The sequence below is a fragment of the Dicentrarchus labrax genome, unplaced genomic scaffold, assembly GCF_905237075.1.
Source record: "Dicentrarchus labrax unplaced genomic scaffold, dlabrax2021, whole genome shotgun sequence".
In the NCBI taxonomy this organism is placed as follows: Eukaryota; Metazoa; Chordata; class Actinopteri; family Moronidae; genus Dicentrarchus; species Dicentrarchus labrax.
In genome coordinates, this window is record NW_026136702.1 from 7752087 (window position 1) to 7764843 (window position 12757).

The 12757-nt window shown below is 37.1% G+C and overlaps 1 protein-coding gene across 25 annotated transcripts in view; it reads right to left on the bottom strand.

Annotated features, from left to right (window-relative positions):
* The window catches only part of LOC127375151 (neurexin-1a), a 240738-nt gene that overhangs the window by 34336 nt on the left and 193645 nt on the right, over positions 1-12757 (bottom strand). For 16 of the 25 annotated variants that reach the window (XM_051421192.1, XM_051421106.1, XM_051421085.1 and 13 more), the window contains 3 exons: positions 10539-10710; positions 3999-4088; positions 2271-2590 (listed from right to left, as the gene is read on the bottom strand). In XM_051421192.1, coding sequence (XP_051277152.1) covers positions 2271-2590; positions 3999-4088; positions 10539-10710 — 582 coding nt within the window. The remainder of the gene's footprint in view (positions 1-2270; positions 2591-3998; positions 4089-10538; positions 10711-12757) is intronic. The other 9 variants (XM_051421146.1, XM_051421137.1, XM_051421201.1 and 6 more) reach the window with 1 other exon arrangement.

Sequence of the window (12757 nt, forward strand, 5' to 3'; positions counted from 1 at the left end):
CCATCTTATAAAGCTTATAAACGCTTATAAAGCCTGTTCCTTTATGCCAATCTCGTGGTTCCTTGGTGGCAATTTATAACACTGCATGGAGCTGGGATATAATTATAGTCTATTGTCTGATATTTCGCCTGCATTACATGCTCCTGCAACGGTTCAAGAACCATGCTGAGTCTGAAAGAAAACCATTCCCCTGGATCAATATTTATGATTGTATTATTTGTCAGCATCTGCAGACCTTTACACAAACTGTTATGGTGTTCTCAGGTCAGAGAGAGAGAGAGAGAGTAGGGGGACAGCCAGTACTGTGGGGTCTTTACTGCTGGTGGGTTGAAATGGTGTGAATTATCTGGGTTTTTTTTTATAATGTGAGCTGTAGCTTGAACAGTCTGCTGAACTCAAAGATAAACTTGACTTCTGTGAATATGGTTCTTTAAGAAATTAAGGTTGTATATAAAAGCAAGTATATGTAGATAAACTGACATCAAAGGCTAAAGGCTTTTTTATTTCGTCCTTCGAGATGAAGGCAACAATAGGTGTGAATGTGAAAATAAATATTCAAATGGGCTTAAAGAACATCTTTTGAGTTACTTCTGGACGCAACATCACACTTCAAAGGCACTTAAACATTTTTGTCTAAAATCCTTGAAAGAGACTGAGGCGTGTGTGTGTGTTAATTGTTGTCTCAGTGAATCAGTAAAGACAGAAAAAAGTTATACCATCTGTCAAAAGTGAATTAAAATCAAAGCATTTTGATGTATATGTTAAAATTTATATATTTTTCATTATGAAGTTAAACCTACCCCCTCCTGGAGATGTTATAATCTCCCTTTACCCGATCCGATTAATCCAAAATGAGTTAAATCCAAAATGATTTAAAACTATATTTGTAAAAGCTGATTAGACCCTGATTAAAGGGTCATTTTAGTCGATGACTATGCTTCATTTACGCTACTATGTATTACTGCAAGTGACTCACTGAATATTTGACATTTTGACACACATTTTAACTTTGCCTGTGTTCTCCCTGCGTGTATCACTCTAATTATCTTTGTTATTTCTGTCTTACACAACAATTACATTTTACTTGCATTCTATCATTCCTTACTTGAGTTTCATATAATGTGAAGTGCCCATAATTTAAAAAATAATAATAAGCTCAGCATTAATCAATTTTCAATATAACAGGGTAGCTTCGCCTCTATAACAACAACATCATAACAACAGCACGTTTGTCACTTATCAATGAGGTCAGCTTTTGATTCTTTGTTCAGGCTGAAAAATTCCTGTGGGCCATGAAGCTTCTATTTTTGTTTTGTACCAACAACACATGAAGACATTTCCTACATTCCAACTATGCTCTTCATTTTAATAAAAAAAAATCCACTGAAACTATTTTTCTTAGTGACCTAAATGAGTCAATACCATCTACTGTTCAGTGTGCACGTATTCCTAGATGGTAATGAAGTTCTGTCAGCATGTTTGTTGCAAGTTTACTCACAATGGAATCATGCCAGTAAATAAAGTAACAGGTTTTGAAATTCATTCAAATGCAAAGACGAAAATGCTTAAATTCATATTTACATTTTGAGGACCTCCAGGATTTAGCAGTTTCCTTCCTTAGCAGGATTAGGAATTTCATTCTTATACAGACAATGTGCGAAATAAATATAGTAGTTATTCAAACTAAGACACAAAGACATTTCTTAATGATATGAGAATACATTTTACACATTTAGCATATTTACTTTTTTTTTTACTTTATTTACTTTTGGTTTAAAATCCGTGGCTGCTGCTGTTTTGTACCAGATTTTAGAGGAAATGTCTGATCGCCATTTCATTTGGTAGGATTTGTGTTGCATTGTTTAGTCACACATTGTGACATTTGAGAAGTAATATACTCCTGCAGATGCTGCACTGCTCATGCAGGACAGATAAAGATGATGGAGGACCTCTAGGATGGTTATCAGACTAATACACACACACACACACACACACCACACGGTGCCACATCTGATTGCGCTGGGAGAAGCGCTCGACAGTGTGCCTGTGGTTCTGCTCCCAATGGTGGAACAATCCACTTCTTTTCCTTCAGTTTTTAGGTCAGAGAACTCAAGGAGAAGAAAGACGTGACACAATAAAGTAAGGCATACATTCCAGTATGTGCTGAACGTCATGCTGTGCATTGTGAGTATTTTAAAATGGATCAAGTTGAGATAATAATGACATGAGTGGAAGTCACTTACAACAGAATCATTTAAAGACAATCTTACCTGCTGTGGCTCTCGTGGCGTAGTCTGCTTTACTCGCCGGCTGGACGCCGTGGTGGTGGTGATCTCCATGATGGACGTGGATGTCTCAGAGCGATTGGCTGTGGTACTCGACTGTGGTGTGATAGAGGAGGGTGAATCCCCCACAAGCCGCACACTGCCCTGGATCCTAATGTTGGGATCCCCTTCCGCGGCCATGTTGAACACCTTCAAGCCATTATAGTAGAGGCCCGAAAGCTGGCCCTGAAAGGATCGACTCCGGTCTCGCTCCCAGCCCCCAATCTGTATAGTGGTTTGGCTGTTGAAGATTGTAAGCTGCCGTCCTGTGGGAAAACAATGTTACATATATACAAGAATGTTGAACTGTGGACTCAGCCACTTTTACTGAACAGGAAAAAAAAAGACAGAAAGACAGATTATTTGCCCAGTGGCTAATGAGACCAATAAATTACGGGTTGTAGAGGCAAACCCTGGTAATTTATTGCAGTTATAATGATGAGATGCCTATGAAAAAAACAAAACAAAACATATAAAATAAAAACACAGGATTTAGAAGATCAATGCAGCTTTGCTAAAAGGGCAGTCTAATCTTAAATAACAAGAACAAAGATTAATCAGAAGTAATGTTATGGGTATGCAATATGTTTAACTTGAAAAGATAACATAATCTTGAAAGTAATATAAATGGACAATTTGTTTGCAGGAAATTGCCTGGGGAAAAAAACATGTATAAAACATTTGTCTAAGAAAGCCAAAAGTATATATTCCATTATGCTTTACTTATGTTATCTTACATCTTTCCTTAAAAGATTTAAAAACTTGATGTATAGCAAGCATAAAAAAACAAAAAAACAAAACTATGGTAAAATGGCTAGAAGCAGTGAGAATTGGACTTTTCTTGTTAGCAATCTCACAGGAAGCAGGACACACTTAAATTTGAAACTATTCATCCTTTTAGCAAAAGCAACCAAGGGAAATTAAACTCAGAACGGATATGGTTGGGCACATGGAAAACCAAAAAAAACATTTTATGACAGCACTGTCATAACGCAAAACCGAAAAAACAAACAAAAAAGACAAACAAAAAAGAAATGATAGGGCTCATTTCACATTTTAAGTGAAAAATATGAATTTGTTATTGAACTATAAAAAACAAAGCATGCACTCAGTTTGTTTTATATTACAGTTCCTTTATCTAATGCCCTATACATATTTACAATGTCTGTTAAAGGGACTCAAAATTCTGATGCCAATTCATATTGCACTCTATTTATCATTGCTAGCAGTTTAATCAGAAAGATCAAATGGCACTATGTACTGTATATGTAGTGTATATGTTTCAAAAGTGTTTCAAATAACACTTAGCAACTAATGAATGACTAAACTATAACTTTTAAATTTATCATTTAGATGTTTACAGCAAAATGCTTGAGTAATTTATAGACATTTTAACAATGCTGTTATTACTTCAGTAAGTGGATTTAAATTCATATTTACAGTCCCTTTAACCTTAAGTTGACAATAAACACGTATTAAAACAGCTGACATCTATAAAATAAATACATTATTATGAAAAGTATGCAACACTACAAACTAAATTTAACTGTTCAAATCATTTAGTTTTTAAAGTTTTACTGAACATTTATTTTTTATGTTTATTATTTACAAAATATCTCTACAACTTGGTTATGATCAAATTATTTTATTTGAAATTTTAATCAGTGATTTTACCTTTGTCGAGTAGCCATTCGTCAACTACTCGACCAAGACGGTATGGGATTCGCTGTCTAGCAATCGCCAGGCGTTCGTTATCATTGTTGCCTTTAAAGTTTAAAGAGACATTTCATTGGTTACAATCTGTAAGGTCAAAGGTTAAATGTTCATACTTAATGCTGGAGCTATACAACTGCACAACGTTTTTATATTTAAAATGTTTTGTATATTTAAAAAAAACAATATTTACTGAAACATTATTTGAACAAACTTCATTCATTTTATTTTATTTTAGCCAACAAATTAGGCCTATATTAATTGAAAATAAGTGAATTACCACGCAGATGTTTCATCTAGGTTAATAGAGTTATGTTATAAACCAACCCAAATCACAAATTTATACATTTCCATTACAAAATCTTTACCCAAATATTTCCAACCCATTAGTCTTTTCCCATTTTAACTGGCTTTTAAACTAGTTATATACATTTTCAAAAAGAACATCATTTAAATTTATTGGTGAATCAACCTTTTATGGTTTAAAGGATAAAACAATTTAACTTTAACATATTACAAATGCCCACCCCGTTTATAAATAGCCTAATTGACAAGAAATAATAAGCTAATTGCAATACAACAATTAACACAGTATACATTCAGAGCATCTAGTCAGAGAGAGTCAGAAGACAATGTCAGAGTAGGTACAAACACTGTAAAAACTTTAATAAAACGGCTTTGACAAAAGCTACGAGTCATAAAGAAGAAAAAGTCATGAGTTTGACTGATATCACACATTATTGACATAAAGTCATTGGAAAAGTAGTTTTCCGACAGTATTCAGAGAATAAGCCAAATAAGTCTCAGGATGGAGAAAGAACAGCTACAGAAAAACTCTACTCCAAGATTGGAGGGGCGCTTTGGCATTAATGAGGGCAAACTCTGCATCACCCTTTGTCAAGGCCAATAACCTCTGCAGAACAGAAGACTTTCAGCCAAGTGGCACTGTCTCTGAGTGCTTTTCCCCTGGTATTGTCTGCAGAGATTGAATTCCGTCAGCTCCATTCTTCCGGCAGATTGACAATGTTTGTCCCATCAACTATATTAATTCAGTTCGGGCAGATAAAAGATCCGGTAGCTAAGAATGATTTGGTGGAGAATAGCTTTGGAGGGGAAAGGATCGCAGAGACATGAAGGAAAGGAGGTAACCTTGTAACAGATGCACAGTTGGTCTGATGAAAGGTCTTAGAGGTAAGAAGACGCATAAAAAGACATTTTTTAATCGCATCAGCTTGAATTACTGTAGGGGATCAGCTACACAGAAAAGGGTTTAAGGCTTGTCTATGCAGCTCATGGAATTTGGCTGCACTTGATTGTGCCAGGTTGGAGCACAAAGGCTTGTGAAGGAGATTTAGTGGTACACTTCTCCCTCAACAGTGACGCAGAAAGATACACTCTGCATTACAACGAAACCACACAGGGAAACTGTGTACATTGTTTGATGCGGATCTCTAAATGTTACTTAGAAAATATAAATGGAGCACCTTCATGCTAAAACGACTGCAAAATAAACTCTAGGCTTTAACCTTGCATGTTGTTGTCATCTTCAACATAAACCCTTTTTACCTGTAAAACTCAATTGTACAAGTGTACTCACTTATGTTGAATGATGTTCAAGGCTGAAGGCATTCTTTATTTTTGAAATTGTCAACAAATCCCATAAAAAGACCAAAAGAGAAGTTGTCAGCTCTGACTACCCAGGCCCAGGAACACAAATATAAGTAAAAAAATAAAATAAAACAATGCTTAATGCTGTCATCAAGACGCTGGGCACTGAAGCTTTTAGCAAACATCACTTAAAAAGGAGCAAATAGTGTATTTGTTTGGGACTACTTTCAGCTGTGGATTAATACACGTTTGGTGCTCTAGTGAGTATTTTTGGATGGTGTTTGTGAGATTGACTAAAAAAAGTAAAATAAACTAAAGCAGCCTGGTTTATGGTCATGAAAGAACAGGCTAATTTGTGTGAGCGGTTTAATAATTTTTTGGACAAGAATGGAGCTCTGTGGCACAGAGATGTAAGTTATAACAGGCAATAAATACACAAACATTTCATGGGATTTGTTAACAATAAGAAAAATAGCATGTATAGCATATGACTTATTCCTTAAAAACAAAAACTCTGTGGTTGCACAGTGTTAAGAATTACTGAACAACATATTTAATTTATGCTGCTGCTAGAAAATCACTAAGCTTCCTCCAGGTAGGAGGATGCAGAGCATACCAGCCTCCAGTTGCGTTCGGCTTATGTAACGTCTACCATACTGCCTGGTGTTGAACACGCACCATATTTCCCTTATGCAAGTCTCCTGGAGCTCTGCACCACCTAATCTTCTAAGCACTGTGCAAGATGGAAGTACGCACAAACAAATTAATACACAAATAATAAGCACACACACACACATACACACACACACACACACACACACACACACGCGCACAGCTGTACTTCCTTATATTTTTAAATGTGTTAAATTAATGAATATTCCATTAATTGCTGTTGTCACGGAGCATTCATGGACTTTGTTAATTCCTGTCACCTCCGTTTGTCAGTCATGGGGTGTTAGTTATGTCACCTCTGTGTTTCCTGCTACTGTGACACCTCATCTGAAGAGAGGTCAGCATCAAACTGGGCTCTGGAGAGCAGTTAGCCTACAGCTGTTGGGAGGACGGTGAGGACACATGAGTTTAGACTGTAGAAGAGCAACACATTACAATGGCATTTAACCAGATTTTAATTATTTTAATTATTAATTCATGTTAATTTCATTACATAAATGCTTGCTTATTTTCTTGACAGCCACCATGTATAAACGTGTTCTGAATGTCTTTTTCATTTTAAAATTACAATTTTTTTTTTTTTCTCCAAAATCTTGTGACAAAAAATATAATTTGTTGAAGAGCAAGGTAAGCAAACTTATAGAAAGACACAGAAGAGTGTCGGGGGGGCAGGCACACACACACATACAGTACACACGCACACACTCACAGAATGCCGCTGTGCCAAAATCCTCTACTTTTGTGCAAAAACATGCTCGATTTTCAAAGACAGTAGCACTTTATCTGTTTGGCTTTGCGCCCCGTGGCACGCTCAGCCTATCCTTATACTGAGGTTAATTAAGTGTGGATATAATCAAGGTCTGATCGTGTATTGATCCCCACTGTGGGACACCGGAGTGTTAAACAATGCTATCCCATGGGCTTCGATGCAGCAGCAGAGCCCATTCATCCTGCCTGCGAGCGGAGCCTGCGACTGCTGCTGAGTGGTGATTTGGTTTGGTGTGGGACCGCCTGGCTTATCTCCTCTGCCAGACAGCAGTGATTCAGCTGAGCCCTCCCAACTGACCTGCTATGCCCTCACTCACTTGTTTTCTTTTTTGTTAATAAAGTGGTCAGATAAGGTGGGAGCTTTATCTCATTACAAGCCCTAGGACACTCGCCACATTAAATAAACAAATATGCAAATGCTTCCTCTGTTCGTGGAGCTGGGAGAATTAAAAAAAGGAGGAACCTACACAAATCTCACTATTATTTTCATTATTCTGCTTCATTTTTTTCCACTCTGACTTTGGTGGCCATTGCACCACTTTTTAAGCATGCTCAGTGATGACAGCTTGCACAATAGGCTGAATAGGCTCATGGATAGAACAGAGGAGAAACAGAGCAGATAGGATTGAGCTTTGATGGATAAAGCTAACCCTCCTCCCCTTGTATACCACAAATCAGACTCCACACTGCAAGGTGGGAAAACAGGACAGAGGCTGAGATCGACAGACGGGGCAAGGGTGGACAGATAGAGGGTAAAAAGGACAGAAAAATAGGGGAACTGAGAGCTGTGGGGAGTGGAGTGAGAGACAGAGAGCTCTGTAAGTGCACCACGCTCTGATAACAGTAAAAGAATAAGGCCAGGGACTTCTCCATTATCTTTGTGCGCAGCGAGTGCTCATTGGGTGCTCCGATAGGATACTGCACAGTACCCTGCGGGCCTGGCAGTACCATTGTGATGGTATTACTTCCATGGCCAGGACTCGGGAGAAGAGGATGATTTTTTTGTTGCTGCCCAGCCTTTTGTGTACAGCACAGAATGAAAGCAGGGCGAGAATAAAGGAAAACTACAACAAATAGAAGGCTAGTTATGTGTCCGCGTGTGTGTTTTGCATTTTAGATTCTAATAATTGTGTTAAAGACTTTAAATGGTCCATAAGTATGCAGTACAAGACTTTTTAATGAGATTACGAGGGCAGCAATATAGGCCCTGGTGAAGCAATTATTTCCTTGCTTTGAGAATGATCGCTCCCTCCCATATAATCTCCTCCTCTCTGTCTTTCTCACTCTCCAGCCATCATTTTTATCTTTGCTGTCTACTCTTATTATAATCACTGTTGATCTGTGAGTGGCCTAAGAGTGGCTGAGGGCTGCTATTATGAGTGCGTTAGAGGCATACATGGATACTAATCAAACTACAGGCGAGCTGAGAGAATAATGGCTTTGTGTGCTGGGGGTGAGGGGAGGAACTGTGCAGTAATTGTGATTGGATGTAATTAGTCTGCGACGAGCTTAATAAGGTAGCTGGACTTGGCATTGTCACTGATGCGTGATTGGTAGGGATGAGATTGGTCACTTTTCCCTGCAGGATGTATAACTCAGCACTTATCATAAGAGAGAAAAATCTAATGTTATTCTTCGGCTTTTCTAGATTTTACATTACACTGACTAAGAATTAAGTATATACAGATTTTGTTCCCACACTATGTTAACAACTAGTGTTTAATATACTGGGCTAGATTTTCCATTGCTCGGCTTCAAAAAGTCAAATAAATTAATAACTTAAAAAAAAAACAATTATTCTCTTAAAAAACTACTTCCATAGTGTTTAACCAGCTGGTTAATTTCTCTTGAGTTGTACTTAAAAAGACCTAAAAAGTTGTTTTCACAAACTCCATCCAATTTATGAGCAACACATCTGTTTGTATCATAGGCGTTTTGACTTTTTCTTGAAGATTGAGATAGTAGCATCCAGGCATTTAACCCTGTTGTGCATTCTGCCATGTCCACAACATGTCAAAAGCCATTAGCTTCCCTTCTGCACCTGAGGCAAGCAGTGAGGATTGAGTCCCAGTCATAAAACCCTCTTTCATTTGGATGAATGCACTGGTCATAGCTAAAAAGGTCACCAAATATTATGCAAAAGGGGAAAGACAGATTGAATTTGTCTTCTGTTTGTCCTTCTGCCCAGTCATTTTATGCATGCTCACAATGTAACACACATGTTTTTGATTTGGGGTACAGTTTTTACTCTTGTGGAACAAATCTTGCACTTGCTCTTACAATAAATGTGGTGTTCTAATAAGAGCATTATCGTACAGGAAATTAATAGTCACACTCCTTTAATGCTCTTTAGATTTTGTCAAAGCCTTTAAGCAGTTAAAAAGTTAACCATTTCAACAACACAAGCAGTGACATTTAAATTATTTTTCAGAGCCATCATACTACTAACATCTTGACATTCTACAGGAACATACCAGTGTTGCTGAGTTGTTTCCACAGACAAATTTCCATCTATGGAATTTATCGGTTACGACTACACTATAAAACAATGTGCCAGTGCAAGTATTCCAGTCATATAAAGTTGAACTTATTACATACATTATACTTTTTTCAATTACTAAATACTCATTACACGGGGCAGTAATTAGTGAATTCATCTTCTGCTGTCATGTAAGCTGTGTTTATGAAAAGTGCTACACAAATGACAATGAATAATATTGGTCGTAACACTAATGACAAAGAATATGAATATAGCTTCATTTGTTATATGAGTAATTGTGGTGTAGGCTCTGAATTGATTAATATGAAAGTGCATTGTCATGGTTAAACCATCTGCTGAAATGTAACTGATCATCTGGTGTTTAAATATGAGTAAGCAAGAGATAAATTCAGGTATTCATTTAGTTTTACTGTCTTATTACAGGTTTGTCTACCCTGTCGCCTTAATTCAATCAATCTACTGTATTGGCAAGGAAATAAATATTGAACTGGCACACAATTACTTGCCACAATAAAAGTGGTAATTTGTCCGTAAATAGTCTATTGATTTGCCTTACTGTGGACATAAACTGTAGGTGGATTATTTATGTATATGGAAAGTCCTGTAAAATGTAGACATGTAGACAGGGTGGGTGGTTGCCCTTTTATACAGCTTATATTTTAGACTATGGAAGCTCTAAAGTGCAAGCTATTTACAAATACCTAGGATGTTTAACAGCATTGATTAATGTAAAGCGATAAACATCAGAGATCAGAAAAAACACTCCACAACACTGGTATTATTCTTAACAGCTGCTGGAAACAGAAACATAAAAAAGCAATTAAAGCACATGCCTAGTCAACATAAAAACATCCTAACAGATAAGGCTTTAATAGTTTACTTGATAATCTCTTGGTCATTTCATCACCTTTTAGTGGCAGCAGATGTAATTAAAGGGAGAATGGGTGACTCACCTGTGGGGTAGCGCTCAATGACTGGCAGGTCATCCACCTGCAGAGTGGCATTACCCCCACTCCTCGTAAACTTCACTATATGGTACTTTCCGTCATTTACAAACTTTGACGTCTCCTCAATATTAATGTCGTCTGTTCCGACATTAAATACAACAGCAATGTTTCCTTTTTCCTGAAAAGAGAAGAACACAGAAAAGAAAAGCTTTTAGTGATAATAAACATCACTGTTGGAATGAAAACATGCCAGTGTTGCTAATGAAATCATTAGGATGGAGAGGGAGGTTCAGAAAAGGTGTTCAAAGGTGTTCATCATTTGTCACTGTCCTATCACAGCTACCACCTTCGTTTTATTCTGCATCTTAACATAAAGAAGAATGGCTATGTAAACAGAGCAAACATCTATTTTTGAGACTGTTTTGCTTGTGTTGATCATTAAATATTTATTGCATTTTAATAGTAATTCTGGGAAGTAATTCAAGTGAAAGGATAAAGAACAATGGCGACTTATTACAATATAACCGCATTTATGACTTAATGGAATAACCATAATTAAATTATACAAACATTTTGTATATAGCATTTAGTATGCATTAGCTGGACCACACTTTTTATAGCGGACCGCCAGCTTAATGAAAGGAGTCACATGGGCACTGCACACTTTAAACACACAATCCTTGTCCCATCATAAGGGTTGGGTCCAAAGGAGGGTGGGCAAAAACATCTACCAGTTTCTGAAAATACTGTAATAGTAATTGCTTTGATTTTATTAAATAGCAAAACAATTTCAATTTAATTTTAATTAGAAAAGCATTTTCATATTAAGTTAAAAAGACTCCATGGTATCATAATCATCATCTCTTTTCTGTAGTGTTTCTGTGATCCTGGTGTTTACATCTGTGCCCTAGAGTTACATATATGCCTTGAGGAATGTTTCTTATAACAACTTAGCTGTGTACATGCAATATGAATATGTTATTCCAAGTCTATATGTATTAAGATGCAAGACCTGTGTGGTCGACCATAAATCAGATTACTGCATGGATTATAGCCTTGGATTGGCAGCCACATATGTATATAACATATGGGTTTTGTGCTCTCCTGAAAAAATGTTAATACATTTTTTACAGCATAAATTTGCATACTGTGCATTTTGTCTTTTATAGTTTTCATAACATCAGTTAAATAAATCGTATAGTTAACAGTTAAGAGCATCTCCTCAAGCTCTAGTGCTCCATGTTCCTGCTCTGGCCTTCTGTGTGATGCTGCCATCTGGTTCTTTAAAGTGCTATAAACACACACATTTATTTGCTTCACCTATTCATACCGCCACACAAACACATATACACCCAATCCACAGTGCCTCCCATTCAAATTACTGTAGACACACCCTTGTCATCGCTATAAAAACCTTAAAATAGCTTCAAAGCTTACTGACAGGATATCATTGAATCTTAGCAGTTTGCGTGCGACTGAATCATTAAATCATTACACAGAAGGCATAAAAATATAAGCATGGAAACATAAAGAGAATGTTTCAAAGGAAGTTTGAACCCAGCTTAGCCTCAGTCTCATCAGATCCACATGTGATGGGTATCTACTCTAATAAGCTCTTTTTGCAGTACATGATCGAAGTCCCTGAATCCTACCACTTAATCCAGCTAAGATGAATGCGTATGTTGGTGCAGCCTCTCTCTCTGCTTATGAGCTGCAGTGAAAGGAGCATCTGGTTGGAGGCTCAACCTACTGTAGCAGCGCAGCACTCTGCATGTCATTATCCAGTCAGCACAGCCAATACTACACTACATCTCTCTCTGTTACTCTCCCATATGCACAAACTGACTCTTTTAACAGCGTACACACACACACACACACACATACACACACACACACACACACACACACACACACACACACTCACACATGCACACAGAGAGCCTGGTTCCCTTAAAATGCAGAATGAGTCGAGCATGTCTCAAGAGCCAGAAGCTAAAGTTCAATTAAAACCATTTGTTATGTGTCACACCAAGTTACCAGAACTAGGACAATTGTATGCTTTGTAATGTAATTTCAACAGATTATATAATCTGATGCATTAAAGCTACAGTGCTAACACAATTTACAGATTCCTTGCAGGCATAAACACCAATCAAAAAAATGAAAAGCAGATGGCTACAGTGCAGTGAATTCAGCTTGTGTTAGGGTTTCAGAACTGAATGTGC